The sequence below is a fragment of the Arvicanthis niloticus genome, chromosome 9 (assembly GCF_011762505.2).
Source record: "Arvicanthis niloticus isolate mArvNil1 chromosome 9, mArvNil1.pat.X, whole genome shotgun sequence".
NCBI lineage: Eukaryota > Metazoa > Chordata > Mammalia > Rodentia > Muridae > Arvicanthis > Arvicanthis niloticus.
In genome coordinates, this window is record NC_047666.1 from 74,315,130 (window position 1) to 74,339,982 (window position 24,853).

At 44.2% G+C, this 24,853-nt stretch overlaps 1 protein-coding gene across 5 annotated transcripts in view; it reads left to right on the forward strand.

Moving 5' to 3' along the window:
• Ptpro (protein tyrosine phosphatase receptor type O) overlaps positions 1 to 24,853 on the forward strand; it is a 216,303-nt gene that overhangs the window by 167,823 nt on the left and 23,627 nt on the right. For all 5 annotated transcript variants that reach the window (XM_034511956.2, XM_034511957.2, XM_076940702.1 and 2 more), the window contains 6 exons: positions 6,097 to 6,132; positions 8,542 to 8,623; positions 17,655 to 17,745; positions 19,240 to 19,316; positions 20,108 to 20,242; positions 20,477 to 20,599. In XM_034511956.2, the coding sequence (XP_034367847.1) occupies positions 6,097 to 6,132; positions 8,542 to 8,623; positions 17,655 to 17,745; positions 19,240 to 19,316; positions 20,108 to 20,242; positions 20,477 to 20,599 (544 nt within the window). The remainder of the gene's footprint in view (positions 1 to 6,096; positions 6,133 to 8,541; positions 8,624 to 17,654; positions 17,746 to 19,239; positions 19,317 to 20,107; positions 20,243 to 20,476; positions 20,600 to 24,853) is intronic.

A 24,853-nucleotide genomic window follows, 5' to 3' on the forward strand; every position in this document is an offset into this window, starting at 1 on the left:
GAGGCAGGAACCTCTGACTCTGGAGACCTCTGCTTTCGTAACCTCACTTGTGTAATTATTGAATTTCTAACTGTATATAAGTCTCTATGTGCAATGATCGTCTCTAATACTCCCACAGTCTGCAGCAAGTGATAGTTCTTTAGAGATGGGAAGACAGAACTTAGAGTTCTTAACTAAGCAGCTAAGGCTGCCCCTGCAGAGGACCCAGTTCAATTCCCAGAACCCGCAGGGTGGAGGCGCAGCTCATGACCACCTGTAACTCCAGCTCCAGGAGATCCAGTGCCATCTTCAGACACCTGTACTAGTGTGTACATACTTTCAAATACACACATATACACATAATTTAAAGATAAAATCTTTACCCTAAGAAGAGTGGGTGCCTTGATATCAGAAGCCATCATACAATAAATTCAGGTTCTGAGCCTAGAAAATTCCCTCTCCACTCTGAACAGAATAGAAGCACCTTCTTTTAATTTTTTATTTTCTTAATATCTAAATAGCATGGATAATCAAGTATGGAAGCATATCTTTCTTGACTTTTGCTATGCTATAATGATAATAATTATGAAAATAAACTTGAATTCTTAGGCCAAAGAATCCAAAATTATTTTACCCCAAAACCATTAGAGAAAAAGTCTTCAAAAAACTGAGAAAATATTTCTCTCTCTCTCTCTCTCTCTCTCTCTCTCTCTCTCTCTCTCTCTCTCTCTCTCTCTCACACACACACACACACACACACACACACACACACACAATTATTGCTCTTAAATATTAATACACGGTTCTTTAGGTAGTAAATAACACTAAACAGCTACCAGTATTGTGAGCAACGTGAAGCAGACATGGAAAGAATAAAAACATCTTGTGGAATGAAACAGTGGTTGTGTGTCTGTGTGTGTGTGTGTGTGTGTGTGTGTGTGTGTGTGTGTGTGTGTGTGTGAGTGTGTGAAAGAGAGAGGGGGAGGGAGGGAGCAGACAGACACAGAGACACAAAGAGACCAAGGGGACAAAGAGGGGCGGGGAAGGAAGGGAAGGATGAAGAATCTCAACAGCTATTTGTGCACAGAAGCCCTTGGCCAAATATTCTTCCAGTTCCCTGAGGGCAGAAGGGATAACGGTGATCTAATTTATGAGAGCAAGATGCAAAGGAAGAAGCATTGAAAAAGAGCTCCTTAGTATCCGTTGCTACTAAAAATTTGTACATTCTTTTTTTAAAGATACCAGAGGGAAGTTTTACAAGGCCAACCGTGCTCCACTGTGGAGGCCTTCACTACTGTTATCAAGGCTGTCGCCACTTCTCGGATTAAGACTTTGACATCATCCACTCAGTGTGTCCTATAGCTAGCATCAGACAGTCTCTGGGTATGAGCAGTACATGTGAATTCCACCTTGACCTTGACACCTGCACTACCTTTCAGCTACACACCCGCTCATCATCCTAAGGAATTCCCAGCTGTCCCTAGGAGGCAGGTTGTGACTGGAGCATCCGCCACAGGGTTCAGTTAAAAGAAAGCAGTGAACAGTGCCATATACCTTTCCCAGCTCAGTCCCTCAGCTCTTCTCATTTTCTACAGTTCACATCTTGTGTGTCTTTCTTAAGGACCCACTGATGAACAGATAGCCAACCCCTTCAAGGTCCACTATGGACAGTATCAATCAGGTAGTATGAAACCCTAGTCCAGAGGGGTGAAATGCCCTACTGTTTTTAGACCAACATCCTGAGGTTGTAAATAGTTGCCTCGAGGAGAGAAGAGACAGTTCAGTATAAGAGGCCAGTCTCTCTTGTCACATTCTAAACCGTCTGCACATCCCAACCAGAAAGTGCAGCTTGAATTCCCCACTGCTTGATCTGTGAACCCCTCCCTCTGCTTGCGATTGCTAAGCCTCCTATGGGTGTGTTTGTCTTCATATTTCATCCAACTTGTTAACAACAGCCACAAACTACACAGTTACACTCTGAATGGTTTCAAAGCATTACTCAGCTTCCCCTAGAAGCAGGGGATTTGAAGAGACAGATTCCTATTGTTTTGCTAACCAGCCTTGAGAAGACTGAGAGGAAGTCAAGAGATCCCATCAGACAGCCATGTAGTCCTCCCCCCACCGCCCACCCCGCAGCCCCCCTGGTCGAATGTGTGTCTGGCACTAGTGCCCTATCAGATCAGCTTCTATGAGGATTGCTCACTTTAGTGGTCTTGGAGTCGGGCTCTTTAAGGGTATTTCCACTCTGAACTGAAACCACTGCTGCTCCTTCTCTCTGCCATAGCCACCTGCACGCCCATACTCAGACATCTGTGCTTCTACTGACTCCTAGATGGCATTTAAAACATGGATGACATTCAGTTTCAGTGGTCAACTGTATACATGGCCACTGTGTGCTACGTTTGGAGTTCAAACCAAACGGCTTATTTCAGGTTTTATGGTGGCTTTCGTTTAGCATGGGAAATTGTTGCACTTACGAACCGGGGGCCTTGAGGGTTCTACACTTTGTCTTAATCACCATTTATTCCACCCTCTGTCAATACCTCTGACGCTTGAGGAATGGGCTGTAGTGTGGTTGGTTTTCTTAGACTGTTGTGCCCCCAAAGAACTTAGAACCCACCTTACTTTCTCTAAGCCACTGGAGATTTTAACCTTGTCATCCATAAATAAAAAGGGGGAAAATGACATATATATGATTCTGTGTCTCTCTGTCTGTCTTTCTGTCTCTCTGTCATGTGTGTGTGCATGCATGTGTGTGTGTGTGTGGTGTGTGTGTGTGTGTGTGTGTGTGTGTGTGTGTGTGTGTGTGTATACATGCATGGGTATGTGTGAGTGTGTGCCTGCCTGCCTGCCTGTCTGACGGGTGATGTTCATTTGGTTGTTTGGGTAATCTATCACTGAAAAAAAAAAAAAGAAGCCATAAACTTTGCTCAATCCTTTGACTGTTACGTGTGCACACACTAGTTTGCCCCATCATGTATAGTGTAAATTGATAGTCAAGCCTTTACCTATATATAAGTGAATTCTCCACTCCCCACTCATTGTAGTAGTACATTTTGCACAGCACTCAAAAATAATGCAGAAAGATGCTCTCCATGTGGCTGTGGTCTGTCATCAGTCAATCTTGGCATATTCCACAGACTTCCGATATAGGAACACTCCTGATTCAGTGAAATCTCAATAGTGCATTGAAAGAGGCCACAAATCACACACAGACCTTCATGGCCACAGCATACCATACAAACTATACAGCAGAATTTTACATTATGTTGAAAGTTCACTCAGTAACAAATAGAATTGGAAGAAAAAAAAGCACGTGCCTCTGTTCTCTGAGTCTTGTTTCCCCTGAGCTGTGAGTAGTAGCAGCTCGTTGCTTCAGCAGGGATGTGTGCAGCACCTCTCTTCCGCACACATCCCTTTGTGTTGGGTTCCCTTTACAGTCTGTCTGGGTAGGAGAGAATTCTTGTTCACTCTCAGTCTCCCGATCTAGCAGGGCTGTGAGCCACCTGCCCTGGCCTTCTGCATTCTTAAAGCGCTGGTGTAAGGGGCTGTGTAGCGTTCCTGACATTAACTTACCACCATGAGAGCTGAACCAAGAAGAATCCACAGAGCTTCCTCGAGGTTCCAGCATCCTAGGTGGTACAGCTATGTCTGGCATCATTCCTTTTTAACTGATGGGGCAAACTTGTATTTCTTCTGAAGTCTAAGACTAAAAGACAGAGAAGATGAGGCTGGGCAAGCAGGGGAGAACTAGGAAAGGGCGATAGGGCATCTTCACTTGGAAGTGGGAAGAAATTAAAACTATTTAATTCCAGAAAATCCACATACCACTATGGATGCTTCCCTTCTTCTAACCCCTTGTCCTGACTGCCTCCTCACTGTCTGGAGGTCTCGTTTCACAGGACATCACAAGCCCAAGTGACAGATCAAGTTATTGTTATGCTTTAGACAGTTTAAGAATAGTAAATAATCTTTCCTTTTACTGGTATGCATTCATTGTACACAGTGGTGTGAGCCTGTGTGTGTGTGCATGTGTATGGTCTCTCTCTCTCTCTCTCTCTCTCTCTCTCTCTCTCTCTCTCTCTCTCTGTCTCTCTCTCTGTCTCTGTCTCTCTCTCTCTCTCTCTCTCTCTCTCTCTCTCTCTGTGTGTGTGTGTGGTATGATGTGCATGTGTGTATGTGTATACAAATGTGTGTGCACATGGTCTGTGTATATGTGCCTTGACAAAAAGGAGCATGCATGTGATGTGTGCATCCGTGAGTATGTGTGTCATATGTGTGCATATGTGATATGTCAGAGGACAACTTTCAGAACTTGGTTCTCTCTTTCTGCCTTGAGTTCTGGGGCTGGACCCAGGTTCTCAGACCTGTCAGCAAGACCTTGTACTGGCTGAGCCAGCCCCAGCCCTCAGGAAAACATTTTTCTCAAGTATATCCCATGCCTTGAGCATATTTGTCCCCTGCATTCAACCCAGCCTCATTGCTCCTCCATTTCTTAGTCCTGTTCCTACCTTAAAACCACATATAATAAAGAGAACATGGGATGTGTGATTTGCATAATTGACTTACTAAGTGAAGTTATGCAGATAATATGAATTTAAGACCTTTTCCTTCAATTCAACACCACACACACACCACATGCATGCACACACACTTACTACAGACACATTACACATACATGCACGCTATACCAAACACACACACAGCACATTCTCCCACACAGATATCACAAGCACAGATACACATACACATACACACAGAGAGAGACAAACACACACACTATTCCAAACACACACACTGAATTCTCCCACACACAGACCACATGCACACACACACACACACACACACAAACAATATACACACACATACACCACACATACATGCACACCATATCAAACACACACACACCATACGAGATGTGTAATTTGCATAACTGACTCACTAGGTGAGTTGTGAGCATAGTATGAATTTAAGATAGTTTCCTTCAATTCAACATAATAATCATTCATTGGCCACTCACTTTGTTACCCACTATCCGTGCTCAGCCCTAAAGGGCACAAGCATCTAGCAGGTGGTACAATAAGAATCTACCACACCCCCACCCCGTGAGACATGGCCATGTGCCAGGTGCAAAAAGCATGGGAGAGTACTGCTTTATTCTTTCAAAGGCTTTCTGGAGCTGAGACGTCTACGCGGTCACAGTTTTAACGTACAAATCAGTCACTTGGTATGTGAAGTACTTGCACTTAGAACTGATTATTTTTATAGCCATTTTTGGAAACGTGCGTGCCTTTGTTAAACTATTTAAAGACCTGTGTGATATGGATTATAGCAACATTTACTACCATTTCATCATGTGTTCAGTTAGGTAACACATGCCGCTTGTACAGATGATAAAAATACGACAAAGTGCTTAGACACATAGCTGTTATCGTGGTGCCAGGTGACTCAGGTTGAGTCCTTTACCTGCTGTGTGAACACCATCACTCTCAATAACCCTAAATAGATGTAATTAACTGACCCATACACTAACACTTTCTGTGTTCGAGCTTATGGGATATTAATGAACTAATCAGAAACACATGGCAGGTCCATTTCTTCCTATTTATTGAAAGAGTGAGTACATAGGAGAACTGTGTAAGTCACACCCTTCCCTCCAGCAGTGACACAGTTCACACCGCCTGCTGGAATGACAGGCAAGGCTATTTCAGTCTGTAACTAAGAATCCTTCCCTCCACCTCCTTGGCATTGGTTCTTTATCCCCCCCGACTCTTCTCTCTTGTTTACAGACTCTGGAAATCAGAAAGTGGATATTTGTGTAATTTACTAATAAAACATCCTACTAAGGTAATCACCAGGAGCTGGCGACTGTATTTGTAGAACTCAGTTTTCAGCAAGGGGGAAAATATAGAATGCAGGTGTGTTCTTAAGACCTAATAGTTTCTTAACGTGAGTCAGAAATTGTTATCTTTGCACAGACAGAAGAATAACTTAACAAACCTGAAGTATTTGATAAACGTTACATTAATTTTTAAATTACATTAAATTTAAAGTTCAATTATATGAATCAACTTTTTATCCTGATAAACGTGAGGTTTTTTTCTTTTCAATTTTCAGGAGTAAAAACGGCTTGAAGAAGAGAAAACTGACGAAGTAAGTCCACAGCACTGTTGCCCTCAATGGGTGAATGAGAGTTCATCCGTTATGGTGATCTTAACTTTCCAAACTGAAACCTTCCTATTGCTACAACTCAGGAGAGGAAAGGGTTTATCTCATCTTACAGGTTACAGTACAATACTGTGGGAAGCCAGGGCAAGAACTGAAGCAGGAGCCAGATGTACTGGTTTATGCCTTTAGTTCCAGAACTCAGGAGGCAGAGGCAGGCAGCTCACTGTGAGTTCTAGGCCAGCCTAGACTACATAGCAAGTTTTAGGGCAGCCAGAGCTACATAGATACCCCCTGCCCCATCTCCACTCTCAAAAACAAAACATAAAAAAGAGAACTTAAAGCAGAAAACATGGAGGAGCTCTGCTTACTGGCTCGCTGTGGCTCATGCAGAATCACCTGTCCAGAGAACCCACAGAAGCCAGAGAGGCACTGTACTACTCACAGTGGTCTAGGCCCTCCTACAGCAATTAACACTCAAGACAGCTCCCCACAGGCGTACCCTCAGACCAGTCTGATCTGGGCAACCCCTTACCTGAGATGCCAGTCTCAGTTAACTCAAGGCTATGTCAAGATCGGCTACCCAGGTCAAAAAGATAGCATGTTTCCAAACAGAAGGAATTGTCCAGGGAAAGGATGGTATGTGTTGAAACGCACAGTCTGTGTTGTTCATGCACAGGGATGGAGAGATCACAGAACCCATGTCAGGAAAAGCATCAGTCCTTAGAAAGGATGGATTGTCAGGACTTACAGAAAGCTTACAAGAGGTCATGTTACATGACAAACATATGACCATCTAATATATGCATAAAGGTAAACGAAGACTCTGATCATGTCATGTTTTGAAAGTCTACATTTATTCCAGAGAAAGGTTCTTATTCTAGCTGATGCTAAAATTAATGCTTTGACAATACTATTTCTGAAATCCTTCATAATAAACAGGAAAGATAATTAACTAGCCTGGGCTCTTCCTTACCTCTTGAACTGTTAAGTCATAAGAGAATGATTCCAGTGAGTGGAAATTAACCATCCTCTCATTTGAGAAGATTATGAGTTTATCAGCTTCAGGCCTTTTCTTGCTTAAAATTCTGTAGGACATATAAAGAGGGAAACATTTTTTTTCTAAATAGAATTCAGTCTTGATTGTTACCATGGATAGAACACTGATGTCTTAGTACAAAAAGGCAAGGGGGCTCTGGTGACATTGTTGCCGACAGAAACAGAACAAGATGGTGTCACTTGGGTCTACTCACAGACTCTCTGGGGGCAGCCAGGCCTTAGGGGCCAATATCTAGCATTACAACACAAGCAGCATCAGAGCAGCCCACTACAGCTAGCTCCTGCTTTCCTAATTAACAAGGGGGCAGTTTAAGTGTTAAATCCAGCTTTAAGATCAATACCTCAGTACAGCAATTCACAGCAGAGAGAGCAGCTCTGACAAAGTGTGTTAGACATGCGAGTCCATCTTTAGCTGGTATTTTGAAAAGAGAAAAAGGTTATAGTGAGAACTCCTCTTGAAATAGGACTTGCCTGGGCTCCTGCCAGATGGCTACACCCCAGTTGCCCCATGGCAGATTCCTCACATTCATCCCTTAACCATGACTCTCTTAGGTTTTCATGGTTCTGCCGAGGAGAAGATCGAAGGTGAAGCTTTGTGCACGGTAGGCAGGCCACTGAGCTATGCCCCAGCCATCCTTGGCTCATGCGGACTAGCCAAGCATGTCAGTATGAACTTCCACGTTCACAAGCATGCTTATGAGCAAGAATCATTGTTTCTATAAGTTCTGATGTAAAACACTAGAGTTTAGATGGAGCACCCAAGAACTTTGATTTCCTTAGGATCTACTAAAGTTTTAGCATAAATGAATGTTATAAACTAGCCTACCACGTAGATTAGCTGGTCAACTGCTTTAACCAAATACCTAACCCATGCTGTGCAGTTGGTAATGGGATATGGAACTGCAGACTCACGGGAGAAACTGAACCGTTACATTAGTTACAAGACTTAAAGCACAGGCGAGCTCTGTGTCCCTCCCAAATGGAAAGGCTGGGTCTAGAGAAGAAAATACAGCTTCGGAAAATATAGAAAGCACCTGGAGACTTCTAGACTTACATTTCACTCTTAGTTTAATTCCTAGGGTCTAGGAAGTCTAGTCAATATGTTCTTTTTCTAAAACTATATTACCAGCGGGCAGCCTTAATTAAAGAATGTGGTGACAGTGAATGTTCACTCCAGAAAAGTGAAACTTCTATTTTTGCCAAGAAAAGTTCACAGGTGTGGTGTTGACCAATTACACAGGTGATTTGTTAACCCATTACACAGACGTGGTGTTGACCAATAGGTGTTCTGCCCAGTATGTTGATTTTGAAGCGTTCTTTTCTTTGTGTTTGACAAAGCCCTGTTCAGCTGGATGACTTTGATTCTTACATCAAGGATATGTCCAAGGACTCTGACTATAAGTTCTCTCTTCAGTTTGAGGTGAGTGGTAAGGCATTTTCTCCCTTCTGTGAGTGGCAGGCTGTGGGAATGGTCAGGTTTGCACTGGGACCATCCCAGCTCTGTGGATAGAGCATATGAGATAGATTCTACTGAGTGAGGAAAGCTGGTATCAGAGCCACCTCAACTTCTGGGCTAGATCAAGGAGCCTTTGCTATCAAGAAGGGGAGAGCACAGAGAGCTCAACTGAGGGGATAGAAAGAACAGGAATGGGTTCAAAGGTGAAGAAATGGGACCAGGAGGCACCATCTTTGACAAACCAAGCACAGTCAGGAGGATGAAGGATGCCTAGCATTGAACTTACCTTGCAGAGACTTTGTTGTTTCCAGATGACATGGACCGTAGACTGCAGACAGCAGTCAGGGTGGGTAGCGGGCATCCATCCCTGTATTTCCTATGTGTGTGATAGCCGAGAGCCCGGTGCTCATTAAGCTAGGATTCCAAGCAATGCTGTTGAAGGCACGTTGCCCTTTGGCCTTTCTTTCTTTTGAAACCTGGGGGGGAGAGAGAGACTTGCTCATGATTTGTGGAGACATAGGATTCCATCCACACTCCCTTCCCTTGAGGCACACGCTGAGAATGAGACCAGGTGCCTACACAGATAGAAATGAGCTAATTGGTAGAATAAACTGGGTCCTTGCTCTGCCTCACTGTGGCTCCCAGCCCCCAGAAGCCTTACATGCTTCAGGCTCCACGGCTTCTGCACTGACCCATGAGCCAGGATAGATGGGAAGACAGCGATCGTTCCAAGTTTGGTGGTTTTCTTTTTAAGCCTAAATTCTCTTTCCCATTAAAGTAGCTGGTTTTATCCCATTTATTTTTTCCCGTTTCTTCCTTTTCTTCCCCATCCAAGAACCGCTTTAGTTAACAGAAGCCAACAATAGTCTGTGGACATCCTTTCAGGGAGTTTGGGGGTAAAAAGAAAAACTTCAAATGTTTGCTTTCTTTTTTATATAGTAAAAATTGCTTTACTATGAGTGTGCGTGTGTGTGTGTGTGTGTGTGTGTGTGTGTGTGTACCTGCCATAATGCATATGTAGATAAGAAGACAACTTCCCCTTGCTAATGGAAACAAGTCAGCTCTCCCCTTAAGCATTTAGGGCCCAATGATCCAACTCAGGTCATCAGGCGTGGAAGCAAGAACCATTACCCACTGATTCTTCTCCTTGACCTGTGGCTCTTACTCATTACCATATGCAAAGCCCCCTGACTGCCACCTTTCTTGATAAATCTCACATAAAGCCTGGCCAGTTATCTATTTTCTGCTGGTGCCTATGAAATTACCAATGTCACCCCCTCCCTCCAGTGTTACATTCTCAAATAACAGAAATTTAATTGCATTGGTGTGTCTAGAGTGAGAACAGCATTTCAGAAAGTATGTCACTGGAAGGAGGACGATTTTAGAATATTGATAACAAGCCAAAATTCTGTAAAAGTGAATAGCCAAATGACTATAGTGGTGGTTATGAAAATAATGCTATGTGGTTTGGCCACACCTTTCTGCACGATAAAAAATACCTTGAAAAAAAACAAGTTGGGAAAGAAAGGGGTTTTCTGCCCACAGCTATGCTGGTGGGGGAGGCTGGGCATCGAGGAAGCAGAGACAAAGGAAGTGGGGCCAGGCTGTAAAATCTCGCAAAGCTGGTCCCTGGGTACCTCTCCCAGCAAAGCTCACCCTCCTGAGGGCCCCATTACCCTCTCAAACAGCACCACCAGCTGGGGACCAAGTGCTCAAACCCCGAGGCCTCTGGGAACCTTCATCATCAAACTACCCTAGATGCTGTCAATGGTGCAGCTGAGGGTCAGGACCTCTGCTGAGGACTCACAGTTCAGGCTGTCAAAGGAGAATGTAAATATTACTGTGTCTCAGAATTGTCTACTCATATTGAAGTTCAGTGTCATTTTCTGGTTTGGAAATAAAAAGAATACCTTTATTGTAATGGGAACATAATTCTAATCAGCTTTTACCTAAGTAAAGGAGGCTTTATTGAAAGGAAATTAATGTATCTCGTGGTAGCTAAACCTTCGATGGGTTTCAGGGATGCTTGGAAGCTCAAGCCAGATCCCTGAGAAAGCCCCTTCATTTCTCGATTCTGTTCCTCTCTGGTCCTGCCTTTTCTATCTTCCACTGCAAGGCAACTTCTTTTTACTACTAAAGAAACAAGGGCCACATGAGGTCTGGCAAGCAAACTAATGTGACTAAATTGCAGGGACAGTCATATTCCTGAACAAAGATGGGGGCTGCAAATGCCAAACCATAAGCAATATTTGTACTAGCCTCAAAAACCATTCAGATATATAAAACAGAATTGTACTCTCTCTACACGGTAAATGTTCAGTTGACCATGTGCCTGGCTTTTATGTGCTCAATGTACGAATGGACATTTTAATTTAGCTCATAACATTTGTGTTTGTATGTAAGGATTTCTATTTATTTGGACACTAATAAGTCAATATTGGGGGGTAACATTTTTCAAACCTCAGTTTCTTCACCTATAAGATGGGTAGGTTGAACTAGACTAGTGATTTCCCACTGAGCAAGAGCTGGCTTGTCCCTAAGGAGTGCGGTGATGTGTGTGGATGGCTTTGGTTAGTGCTTTGGGTGGAGGTGACTAACAGTATTTCATGAGAGAGGGACAGGGGAATTAAATTTTCCTCAGGGTGTGCAATCAGGAATTGTCTTCAGCTAGTAGTACTCCCGTGAAAAACATTGAGCTTCATGTGGAGCACAGGCCAGCAGGCTTTACCGTGCCTTCTATTACGGTTCTCCAGAAACCCAATGGGTTGTGTGCATAGAAGCAGCGGGGTTATAGAGTGGGTTGTCCTAATAAAGTAGCTTATGGAAACTCGAAAGTCTAGGCTTCGGGGCAGGTTGTCCAGTTGGTGAACCACAGAAAAGCTGAGATTGCAATCCTGAGTCTAAAGGCAGGAGGGAGCAGAATTCCCTCCTCAGTGAGGAATTTGTTTTCCCTCTTAATTCAATTAATTGATTGGATAAGGCCTCCCTTTGTAATCTACCCGAGTCCATTGAGTTCATCACAACCTCATTTACCAAGTTTCTAACAAGCTCTAGTTTGCTATGTGGTCAAGCACCTGGGCACTACAGCCTAGCCAAGCAGACCCATAAATGCAGCCATTGTTCCTTTCTCCCTGACAGCCTGTCTCGGACTAGCATTTGCTCAGCCAAGGGCCCACACTGGTTGGGTTTCCTTTCTCCCTGACAGCATCCAGTCCATTCTCAAATCTTCAGAGCCCACAGTGCCCTCAGATTGAGAATGATTTCTGCACAGTTTTCCGGGAAGTGAAATACTCCTGACTGCTTTCTGTGTATACGCCTGGCTTTCACATAACAGGCTCCAGATTTTCTACTATTTTTTGTATTTATAATTGCTGAAATGAAGGAAGAGGGAAAATGCTTCTAGTTATAACAGTACCACCCCACCCCCCAAGAAGGTATTAAGATGGCTGAATCACTTGAGTCTAGCTAAGCCTAGTAGCTGAAACAGGTATTGGCTCTGATCATATGATAGCTTATACTACTTTCAATTCATTTCCACACTAGCATTGAAAGATCAAATGTGCATTGAGAAATTGCATCATTTGTAATCATTATGTAAACTGAAGATAATGTCTGGATTTACATATATTACCAATACAGCTATAAGTCATACATGAAGCTATATGAACTTCTACTTCGTATTCACGGAATAAATTCCCTTTGTACTTGGTATCTGATTGGGGAACTGTGAGAAAGATCGATGACTCTTCTGAAGGAAATATACATCTTTCTTTAAGGAGGTAGGGAACCCTTAAGGGGACAGCATAATTTCTGATGTTTCTGGTAAGAGAGCTTCTAAAGAACCAGACCTCAGAGCTTGAGGTGAGGCCATTCACCAGCCAGTCCATGTAGTCCTTGCTTTCCTGTTGGTTTCTGGCATTTGGAATTAATTAAAGCACAGGTTAAGACCTTCACACTTTTTGTTCAGAAATATGGCTACACACAAGACTGTGTAGCACACTGTGTACAAGTGACTCTTTCTGATAGTGGTGCCACCTCAGCCTGCCTCAGCCCCATTCCCTGGAGAGTGCCTTTAGTCGTTACTCAAATCTCCCTATCAGTTTTGGGGTACAAGATCTTTGCTCTAAGCCTTGACTTTTCCCTCTTCTCATTCCTTCAGTCTCAGGATTTGGTCTCTTTCCAAGAGCAGGTCTTAGCACCGTGGCATCGGTCTCTGTACTGTCCCTAATGAGTTGCATCTTGGTCTTCAGGTCCTTGCGAGCTGCTGTAGACATCCTGGGGTTGATGTCTTTTATTTCTACCCTTCTGCTACCCATCCATCAGACTCCCATTGGCACTGTATGCTTTCCTTGAGGTTTGTGTGATGCATTGAATTGTGTCCTTGCACACCTGCCGAGGTCCCATTGTCTCCCTGCCACAGGGTATCTCATTCTCAGATAGGACCATGATAGATGGAGATAGTTAAAATGCTCAAAGGTTAAGAGATCACACTACATGCAGCTGAGCTGTAGGTGAATGTCCCATTAGAAGCTAAAGAGAGCCAATGAAATAGCCCCACCACAACCATCACAGAATGGGTGTGGTCCTAATGATACCTTGGTTTTTGGTTTGTGCACTCCAGACCTAGGAAACAATACATGTATTTGGTGGTAAGTCACCATATTTGTGGTACCTTGTTCCAAGAGCCCCAGAAGGCCCATACAGTACCACACTAGAGAAGAGCTTACTCTCCCCTCCCCTCCCCCACATGATGGTCACTTGAAAATGAGCATACACCACAGTTCTATTATGTCATTAGCTTGCTGCGGATGGGCCCTCTGCTCTTCCCCCTTCCTTTGTCTCCCCTGTGGACACGTGGTTTATTGACCCAAATCACTTGCCTCTAATGCCCAGTCTGTTCCAAGGTCAACACTAAGTATTGCCATCCGCTGTCGGTGCTGCTAGCTCTAAGAGCAGAACACAGCCTATGCTTGCCTTACATGATGACAGGCTGACTGTGTTCTTCCAACCTGTGGAAGGCCTCCCCCTCATTGACAGTATTTGAAGATGAAGCCCTTTGGAGGTAATTAGGATAGACAGAGTAACGGAGCTGGGAGTCTAGTGGTGAGATTAATGCTTTTATGATAAGAGAAACTAGTGAGTCTGCCATCTTCTTCTTCCCCTGAGCTTCACATTGATAAGACATGGGAATACACAGAGCTGACAGCTGCTTACAAGCCAAAGATTAACAAGGAAATCTACATTGTTGGCACTTTGGTTTGGGGCTTTTCAGCTGCCATGCTATGAAAAATAGTAGCATCCTTCGGTTAAAACCACAAGGCAGTACACACACACACACACACACACACACACAGCGTACATATTTGTACTTTCTTTCTTTGGAGTAGGGTGCTTCAATTGTCTCTGGCCCAATATAGACTGCCACTGGGCTTCATGACTATACTAGGCCCCTAGCAAGTCATCACAGTGTTCTTGGCTTAAAATCACAGATCTTTGTTCTCCAAACTTTCAAGATTCAGAAGCTGAATTAAGGAATGGCCAGAGCCACGCTCCCTCTGGAGCCTCCAAGGAGAGCCCTTCTTATCTTGTTCGGTTTCCCGTGGCCCCAAGTGCTCCTCCTCCCGCAGCTGTGTCAAGCCAGACTCTAACCAGTCCTTACATGACTTCTCATCTGGTAATCTGTACAGAGTGACTTATCCCCACAGACTTTTACAGAAGGATCACATTCACAGGTCCTGATATGAACACAGCACCTTGGCGAACACCATTCAACCCATGGAGACGTCTCCAATAAATAAAAGCCATGATCGATTATATTAGAAGCAAAACGGGCAAACAGAAACTCGAAAATGATGTATGTGGCTCCAGCCCATCACCCCTACACTTTATCATAATGAAGATTTAAGCCTCTGCGGTTTCTGTATGGTTAGAGAGAAAAAGCCCTGCAGACGTACTGAACTGGAAACTTGTTTGATTTTCCGCTTCGTGACAAGCTAAATTACAAAGCCCGCAGAGCTGCTCGCGTTGACATGCAGCCCCTGCTCCGCTGCAGTTCAACTTGGCTAATTTGCATTTGTGGTGTTCAGCCAATTAAGCCGCTTTTACCAACTTAGAGCATTGTCAACTGGGAAGGCAGTACTGGCTTACTTAGAGAGTCAGCTTCCACGTGCTCAGCCCGCTCTCTAGCCCCGGGTCTGTTTCCAAGGTTTCTTTTGTATCCGAGGCCTTTTCCAGTTGCTTTTTAGTCTGTGTCCAAACTGGGGCAGAAAGCTGAGGAGAGTTGGGACCATGTCCACACAGTGGTGAAGAAAGGAGTCATTATAGACCGAAGCCAGGCAAAGCAAAAACAAACACAAACACACCGCCGTCGAGTGTGAACACAATTGGTGTTCACAGGGCAGCATTTGCCTTCGCTGAGTTTAATAATGCTATTTGCTTAGTATATAAGCCAGCAACGGATGGAAAAATTATAAGATTTATTTGAGGATTATTAAATTATGCTGAGGAGTCTGGGCTGCTTTCTAAAGACCGATACTTTATAAGTGGCACACGAAACTAAGGACGGTGTCCTGAAAAATAATCTCTTTTGGACCAATTATCCTTTATGGTTCTTTCTAAAGAAAGGCCACTTGTGAAATATCTTAATCAATGGAAGAAAAAAACCCATCATTTAAATAAGATCATGATTACTCTAATTAACCTTAAAAAATAATGCTGATTTGGGTTAATTTTTCCAAAACTAGAGATTTTTTTTTTTTTTGATCTCACAAGAGTAATATAGCAAGCCACTGGAAAACCTTGATGAGAAACTTGTGCAATTACAATGGCAATTTTCTGCTTTAAAGTCACGGGTGCAAAGGTTTTCTCTAAAATATGGAAAAAATTTAAATTTGTACTGAGGCACCTGCTTGCCCGTTTATCTTCAAGAACAACTGACTACCTCGAGCTCCAAACACTGTAAGATTTTATAATCTTGAGAAGCCAAAAATGATGAAGCGTTAACAAGAAAGAAAACCTGGGCCTCTGAGGTTGGTACATCCATGTTGATGGCAACTGTGCAGGACAATATCAGTTGAGAGCAAGGACCTCCAACTTGAAAGAGGCCTAAAACTGAAAGCTGGATCTCCGAAGCATGTGCTCTACGGAGAATGCTTGAATCAAGATGCACAGGATGTGAGGGCCTCTCCTCTCGATCAACGTCTCTTCCATTTAAAATCTTTCAGAGATCCACGAATTCCTCTTCCAGAGTAGTCTTCTAGCTTGAGATTCTTTAAAGTTGAGAAGAGACGTGAGGTGTGAAACTTGCGTGTTTTGCCGAATCCTTTGGGGCTGGGAACAAATTACCTTGGGTAAAGTGTGAGAACTCCAGTGTTGTGACCAGCAGCGCCTGGGTAGACAGAGGCCTTGCAAGAGGGGTGACCTGTAATCGCAGCACTCAGGCAGCAGAGACAAAGCACCCCCAGGGCAAGCTAATGAGCTAGCCTTGCTAATTGGCTTAGTCAGAGACCCTGCCTTGGCAAATGAAGTGGAGAGCCATTAAGGAAGCCACCAAAGCCATCCACTTCACCACACGGGCACACCCACATATGTGCCAACACACCATTACTCATGCACACGCATCGTATACATACACATGCAAAAACCTGAACTCATTAAGTGTAAGCAAAACGTATGGCAAATTGTCTCTCAGCTGCCTCAAGAAGCTTACAAAAACGACACACACTATGTCAAGTAAAGCCAAACACGGAGGATCTCTGTAGCACACACACACACACACACACACACACACACACACACACAGACACACAGAGCGTCCACTTGCACTGACACATGCGTAAAATAAAAACAATAAAAATGCATCTTGGAGTGTTTCAGGATATTGCTGAATTTGCTTCTTTAGATGTATATGGTATAAGCCCAGAAATGACCATCCCAGTAGACCATAATGTGGACAGCTAGGTGACCTGGGAGTATAGCAACCTCCTTATTATTTTTTTTTTATATGACACAGGGATAAACAGCTGAAATGCTTCTTACAGTCACTTAATCTTTTAAGCTGCACTGGTTGTCTGCTTGTAAGAGAAAAACCAGTGCCTGCTGTGGTAAGGGCTGTGGTGAAGATACCTGACAGGTCAGTAGATCTGACAGGTCAGATCCCGTGTGCCACCTTCTGTTCTAGGGTGCTCGCCTCCACACTGCTGATTCACCTTTCTTCTTTGGGTCCTGTCACCAGTATTTAGAGACTGTTAATCTGCTACTTTACAACTTGGAGATTGCTTCCTACTCCTTACTCCACCTCTCCCCCCCACCCCACCCCCCTCTGCTTCTTTGAGGCTTAACTCTATGAGAAAACAGATACCCGCATTTCCTCACGGAATAGGAGAGGTTTATGTGAACGACTTCTACATGAGCTGTCATTTTTATCGTAATCCTGGAATGTGTTTTCATTTCCAAGCCTCCCACCCTCCGTCTCCCGCATAGATCTTACTTCTATGAATGATCTGTGAGAAGCTCAAGCTGTTTAGATGCCCTAGTAGCCAGTACTTCACTGCAGTGATGCTGACAAACAACCTTTAAGACCTGAGTCCCTGCAATGCTTAGTTTTCACACTCATAGATGCGTGGTCTCACTGGGGTGCTTTCTACCTCAGGCTGTGGGTATCAATCAAGTAGTCTCCTCATCCTGACACTGGCAGCTTTCCTGCTCAGGAACTCTTCCTGAATGGTGGCAGAGGACAGGAAAAGAAACTAAACTAAAGAAAGCCATAGTGAACTTTTGATTTCACCCAAGTTCTATCCAGATTCACTGACTAGAGTGAGCCGACAAGAACGGATTGCATCAGCAAGCTCGTTCTGCCCTTAGAAGGAATCTCTGCAATATCAGCTAGCCAAGGGCATGTTGAAGTTTTATCCATGGACGGAGTCCAAGGTGAACCGTAAGCCATCCAATCTGCACTGTGTACAGAAACTTCAAACCTACTCTCTCTTCTTTGCAGGAGTTGAAGTTGATTGGACTGGATATTCCACACTTCGCTGCAGATCTTCCGCTGAACCGATGTAAAAACCGCTACACCAACATCCTGCCATGTAAGACGGTCAATAGCCCTGATCCCAGCCCTGTCTTTTAAAGGTCAAAGCTTTGCTATGGCAGCTTAATCAGTCTATTTTCCAACCAGATTCAGGTGTGGTCTGAACCGCAGGGCCAGCGCTGAGACTTCCTGGACCTGGCTGGGGCATTGGTCTTATACAGTGAAGGGGAGGTTTCATTACACCACTTTCACACAAATCGCATCTGAGCATTGGACTCTCCCTACCCCTAGACAAAGGACTCCAGGCAGCTAATGACTGCTAAGAAAGGGAGCATTGGTCTCCCCAGGGGTGAGCTCCCTGTTTATCTAACTCCAAGTGGTCAACACTGAAGTAATTTACATATAAGCAACACTAATAAACTGATCAGGTTGTACTTCCATATTTATATAGGCAACAGTAATAATCAAGGGTCAAAGAGCCCATGAATTTGAGAGGGAGTCCAACTGATACCTGGTGACTGTCGAGAACCAGAGATTTTCTTTATGAAACTCAACACCACATAGGGTAAAGATACATCAATAAAGAAAAGTTTGAAAAAGAAGTTAGCCACATAAACCAGAATATGTTAAAGGAAAAAGAATGGGGAGAAATAACCATGATAAAAAGCTGAAGTCAAACAGGTCAACAATAATACTATAATACCCAAGAGAGAGCGAACCAGGATTGGGGCTGGGGAGAGATCGCAGGAGAGCATCATGAGAGCGCCACACGTTAGTTTTATAGAGATGAACAAGCCTAGGGAGTCTAAACACACCATGAGGACTCTAGTTAATAACACTGTGTGGAGCACTGAAAGTTTTATAATGAAGTGGGATCTGCATACTTTTACACAAAAAGAATAACAATATGAGATACAAATATGCTTGTTTGCTTAACTCCAGTAGTCATTTCTTAATATGCAGGCAGGTGAACACATACATGTGCATGCATGCGCTTGTGCATGCGCACACACACTCACACACGCACACTCACCTTAAACATTGAATTTCATGTCCAGCAACAAAAATTAAACTAATAAGTATAATAATAATCTCAAGAGGCCTATGTGACTTCCGTTCTCTGGGTAAGGTAGTGGATTTTTTGGATGTCCCTGCTTGAGAAGAGAATCATAAATTTACTCTACACGCTATAGCTTTCCACATGGTCACAAAGACATTTTAGCTCCTGCCTGAAGCGCTTGCAGATGACTTTTCCAGATATGGAAGACCTGAGGAAGTGAGGCTCAAAGGTAGTTGTGTGCTATCGAAAGGAGACACTAAGACTACAGTAGATTACCTCCCTCCTCAGACTACAGTAGCTTACCTCCCTCCTCAGACTACAGTAGCTTACCTCCCTCCTCAGACTACAGTAGCTTACCTCCCTCCTCAGACTACAGTAGCTTACCTCCCTCCTCAGCATTCGATTTGACTTGGTATCTGATGGAGACTGTCAGAATGATTTTTTTTTCCATTCTGATTTTTTTAGTGTGTCTTTTCTCTTTGCTCTTCATAGATGACTTCAGCCGGGTGAGGCTGGTCTCCATGAACGAAGAGGAAGGAGCAGACTACATTAATGCCAATTATATTCCTGTAAGTAGAAATTAAAAAAAAAAAAAAGAAAGAAACAGTTATCCAAAGCTCAAAACCGCACAGTCCAGGCAGTGGAAGGCCGTAGCTGTTTAAGGGAAATGAGACGAAGAAGCGGCAGCTGTCCCCACCCAACGACTGAGCGAGCGCCAGGAGCAGTAAGCAGTTTCTGTTGTTGTTCAGAATACAGGATACAGTGGCTCGCAGCCTTCCTAGTGCTGCAACTCTCTAATACAGTTCCTATTTTTGTGGTGACCTCAACCATATCGTTGCTCCATCATAACTGTAATTTTGCACCCATCATGAGTCATAATGTAAATTTATCTAACATGCGGGGTATCTGATATGGAACCCCTATGAAATGGTCATTTGAATCGTAATAAGGTCCCAACCTGCTGGTTAAGAACCACTATCTGACAGAGGGAAAGGCTGACAGCCCCCTGTGAGAGACTAGCAGAGAGGCAGGAAGGTCACGACACTGAAGGGCCTCTCCCCTGTGTTTAGACTCCAGAGCCCAGATTCAAAGGGCTACAGCTTCACTGTGGATGACATAAAAAGGTGTGGATGTGATTTGATAGGTTTCTAAAATGCAGAGCTTAAAACCACGCCGACCCATATAACCCCTCTGATTACCGCTCTCATGATAAGCTGAAGGAAACCTGATCTAGATGTGTGATCCTTTGCCAAGTTCAGCAGCAGCAAAATGTCAGTTGTCCGCCCAGGTATAGAACAGCCAACAGCGTCTGGCAGTGATGGTGGCTGGTGAAGGGTTGACGTTCTCACTCCTCTTTCAGGGATACAACTCACCTCAGGAGTACATCGCCACCCAGGGTCCACTGCCGGAAACCAGAAATGATTTCTGGAAGATGGTCCTGCAGCAGAAGTCCCATATCATCGTCATGCTCACTCAGTGCAATGAGAAAAGAAGGGTGTGTACTTACGTGGCTGAGTGCTCATTGGCCATGCCTGCCCCATTCACGGGGGTGTGTCCACTGTTAGGAAGGGGACTGAAGTTGCTTAGTTTTCATCTTCTCCATGGGGAGGCACGAATCTTTTGAAAAGAGGATTATCGCTACCCCCCGCAGTGAGCACAGACTCCATTTCTTTCCTGGTTTCTTTTTTGTTTTGCTTTGTCTTTTAAAATCACGTTATTGTTGCCTCAGGTAAAATGTGACCACTACTGGCCTTTCACAGAAGAACCCATTGCTTATGGGGACATCACCGTGGAGATGGTCTCTGAGGAAGAGGAGGATGACTGGACCAGCAGACACTTCCGGATCAACTATGTAAGTTTCCAAAAGATTCAGGGAGGGTGGTCTTTGTCTCTCCATCCAAATAATACCCCACCGCCAACACACAAGAGCCTGGAGATCAAACCATCACTGTGTAAGATTGTGAGCGCATCAGGCTCTGCCATGCTGCTAGAGACAAAAGAATCTGACTTTCCATACAGTTACTGCTTCTATCAAGGGTGGTTTGGATGCAGTGCTGTCTTCAAAGGCCAGAGGAGATGAAAGAAAAGTCTGCATGGGTCCATCTCAAACTTGTGCAGGGCTGTTAGCCACAACTGGAGAGAGAGATGTTCTCACCACTTGTACTAATCAGATAAGACACAGAGCAAGGTGTGGGAGGCACCGGTGCATTTCAAATTAAACATTGGAACCGAGACTTGCTACTTAGAATTTTGTTCTGTGAGTTTTAATGTCTTGATCTTTTTAATTATGGTTACATGTTTCCCTTAAAGGTAGGTAGAGTTCTAGAAAGATCCAGTTTTTTCGCCTTGCTTCTGTCTCTGTGGACAAGTCTTTAGACCCAGGCTGATCATGTCAATGCTAGGCTCCAGGGTCAGTCGAGCTGCATGTCTGCCTCAGCAGCTAGCTGCTCAAGGAAGTCAGAACATAGTCTTTTATAGGAGTCCCAGCCCATGTTTCCCGGTGAGAAACAAGGGGGTCTGGGACAGATGCTATGGTTCTCAGTCTCCTGTGTACCCAGACACTGAGATACCACTGGGAATAAGGAATGGAAGTCTGAGGGTCTGCACTCCCGCTCAGGACATTTATGCACCAGGCAGGAAGGGAAAAACAGAGAGCCAGGGGATGAGGGAGGTATCTGGGTTGGTTCTGAGTGAGTGCTGAGAGTGAGTGTACAGAGTGGCTAAAAAAGAGAAGGCCTTGTTCGGGAGATTTTAGTGTGGCTCCTTATAATAAACCCCCTAACCCCAGAAATCCTTGATGAAGGAAATGGTCCTCCTTCCTTGTCTAAACTGCTTTATTTGATGGTGAATGTGAATGCAGGCATCTTACTCAGGGTGTACCAGAGATTAAATACCTTTTACAGGAAGGAATGCCCAGGAAGGGAAGCTCATTGGCTAAACATGGGGCCAATCTAGATATCGAATTAGCATGGAGAACTTCAGGTTTTTATCTATAGGACCAACTGTCATGGTCTTCCCAGTGGGGTGTAATGGTTATGCTACAGATCAGGTAGTTTGGTAGGGAGCTGGCCCCATGCCTGCCGTTCTCGATTCCGTTCTCAATTCTGAGATTTCCTGGGGTTTGGGCCTGCTCAACCTTACCAGTTCTTCTGTCTGGTGGCACAGTTAGTTCACTTGCCCCACACTCCGGTGCTCACTTCAGTCAGCCATCCCATTTGCTCTCTATAGATAAACGTTCCATGGGATATGGTTTCTACTAGTGTAGTTCCCTTGGAACGGGCTGTCTGTTAAGAACCCTACACACACACACACACACACACACACACACACACACACACACACACACAGAGGAAGGAAAGGAGGAAAAGAAAGGAAGGAAGGAAGAAGAGAGAGAAAAGAAGGAAGAAAGAGAAAGAAAGAGAAAGAGAGAGAGAGAAAGAAAGAAAGAAAGAAAGAAAGAAAGAAAGACAGAAAGACAGAAAGAGAGAAAGCAAGCAAGCCGTTCATAACTACTAGTTGTTGACAGTAGCTTTCTCTGTGGTGTGTGAACAAATCCAGGCACACCCCTGTGAGCATGTAACAGGCCGTTCCATCTGTTCCATTCTTCTGAACTGACCAGCTCATCCTGCTCCCCCAAGCAGGCTGCTCAAATGCAGTGTGCCTTTTTATCCAGTTTTCCAGGTCTGAGGCTTTCAGCTCCTTCCTGCCTACCTCAGAGCCCCCTATGTGCCGCTCCATCTAAGCACACTGTCCTGACAGCTTTCTTTCTTCTTCTCTTCCTCTCACCGGATACTAACAGTTTCACCAGCAAGTGCTCTGTCTCCCTGGAGTGAATGAATGGGAGAATGACTATTTCAAAACTAATAAAGCACTATTCAAGTCAATAGATTTCCTACCAGAGGCGATATTTCACAATCTTAATGCCGTTTAAATCGAATTTGCTTTCTGGGCTGTTTCAGGAAGGAAGCCAGTGCAAACTTCTAAAGAATAGAGAGCAAATCTTTCCCAGGTTGGCATCTGGGAGCAGGGAAAATAAAACAAAACCAGGAAAAGATATAGAGTACAATCTAGGGTCTGTTCTCATGCCTGCCCCCTCTACAGGGAAGACTTACACAGATCATCCTGTGATCAATAAAATGCTTCTTGTCCTTGGTCTTAAATGATGTCCCCATCCTCCAGTGACAAACATGAAGAGTTTCAACAACAGAAATAAAACAACAGTGTTTGCCTATAGGGCCGTTCAGAGGTTACAAGCATCTGGTGCCCTCTTTTGGCTGTAAGCTGACAGTCTAAATTGGTCATAAAACATCGATCTGTAGGAACCAATCTTTTCCTCTTAAGGTTTTGTTTATACCTGCCTGCCCTTCTTTCTTTGTTCCATATTGAGATGTGTAAAGTTCCTGGGTATCTTCTCAACAAGATAAAACACATAAAATAAGAAAATCGGGGTAAGAGAATTTAAGATAAGCGGGTCAGATCCAACAGAAGCGTTTTCTCATTTAAACAAGGAAAATGACTGCAGCACCAGCCTGCTGCTTCGCAGTGTGTGGAGACTGGTGTGAACTGAGTAAGTAGCAACAAGTTATCCCTTCCTGTGGACCCTGAGCCTTGCTAACAACTGAAAAGCCTGTTGCCAGTTCCGTGGTCCTGCCTCCTAGCCGTGGGGAGACCGGTGACAGACTGGTGCTTTTCCTCTTTTTACATCCACTTTTATTTATTAGCTGACTGCATTTTCAAATTGGCTGCATTGGAGTGTGACCATGCAGAGATGGTATGGTGATCAGCAGGTACTGAATTTCTCTTTAAGCTGGATATATAGTCACCAGAATAAGGGTCCTTCAAGATCAACTCCACTTAGTCTCCAACAAGTTAGAAGAATGATTCGTTCTCTTGTTGTTAACCGTGAGGCTGGTTCCCACATCTGACTCTTCTCAACTGTCTGGTTCATTCCTCAAACTTGCTAAGAGCCTACAATCCACCCAGTGGAGAGAATATTCTAGCAAAAACCTTGGAAGGTCTGGAACTCACGTTTATATTCAGGAAGCAAAGAGAAATGAATTGCAAAGAGCAAAACTGAGCCGCCTTAAGCAGCATTCGCATCTATATAAGTAGATTTTTATATAAATAACGTGCAAATTCACAGTAAGATTTATAGAGATAACAATTGCATTTCTTCAGCTATACCCACTGCCCCTTGCCACCCACAGGCAGCACAAAGTGTTCAAAGTAACCCATCCATAATAAGCTGTGCAGAAGAGCACGTGTTCGTTCCACACCACGGGTACTCAAAGTTAGACACCAGCCAGCTTGGCCAATATGAATAGGATTAATACACTGTTGGGGTAACCCACCCCCACACATATCGTATCAACTGGCTGTGAAGGTGTGTTTCTGTAGTCTTGATTGCTGATTGTGCCAGCGGCGCCTGGCTGGCAGGATATATAAATGTTTATCACTTCCTCACCTGCTGAAACCTGGCTGCCTCAGGGGAGAGGTCTCTCCCACTCTGTATGCTAATAGCTTTTCTGTGGGAGAAGGAAGTGTGGAATTTGAGGAATAAAGAGTTGGTGGCTGGATCTGGGGCAGAAGGAGAGACTGACTCAACAAACTGGCCAACAGCCTTATATTTACTGTACAGATGTGTCTATATAATCAAACCCCAAGCAGGACTCCCAAAAGCCCCCAACTGACTTATCCCAGGTTCCTAGAACAAAGAATACAAGTGACTGGGCAGATGGAAGCGGGTGCTAGTGATTACATACTCATTTTGATGACTGTGATCTGTCACATGCACCACCTGTCACTGTGCCTAGTGTATGTAGGTCTGATACCGCTGGGTCCTTTTTAGATACAAGAAAACTTAAGCCCAGGGAGTCTGTCTTGGACCAGGTTTCCTCCTCTCAGATCTCAAAGCAGAACTTCTCCGATAAACGCCTTTTGTAGTTGCTTAAAAAGTGTATTTTTGGTAAATATGCAAGGGTCAAAGGAATGTGCCATATACAGCTGTGGATGCAGCTGGAGTCAAACTTCAGTCAGATCCCCTGAGGATGCTGGGAATAGGAATGCCACTGTAGTGCTGGCCAGTCCAGGTGGAGAGATGGATCAT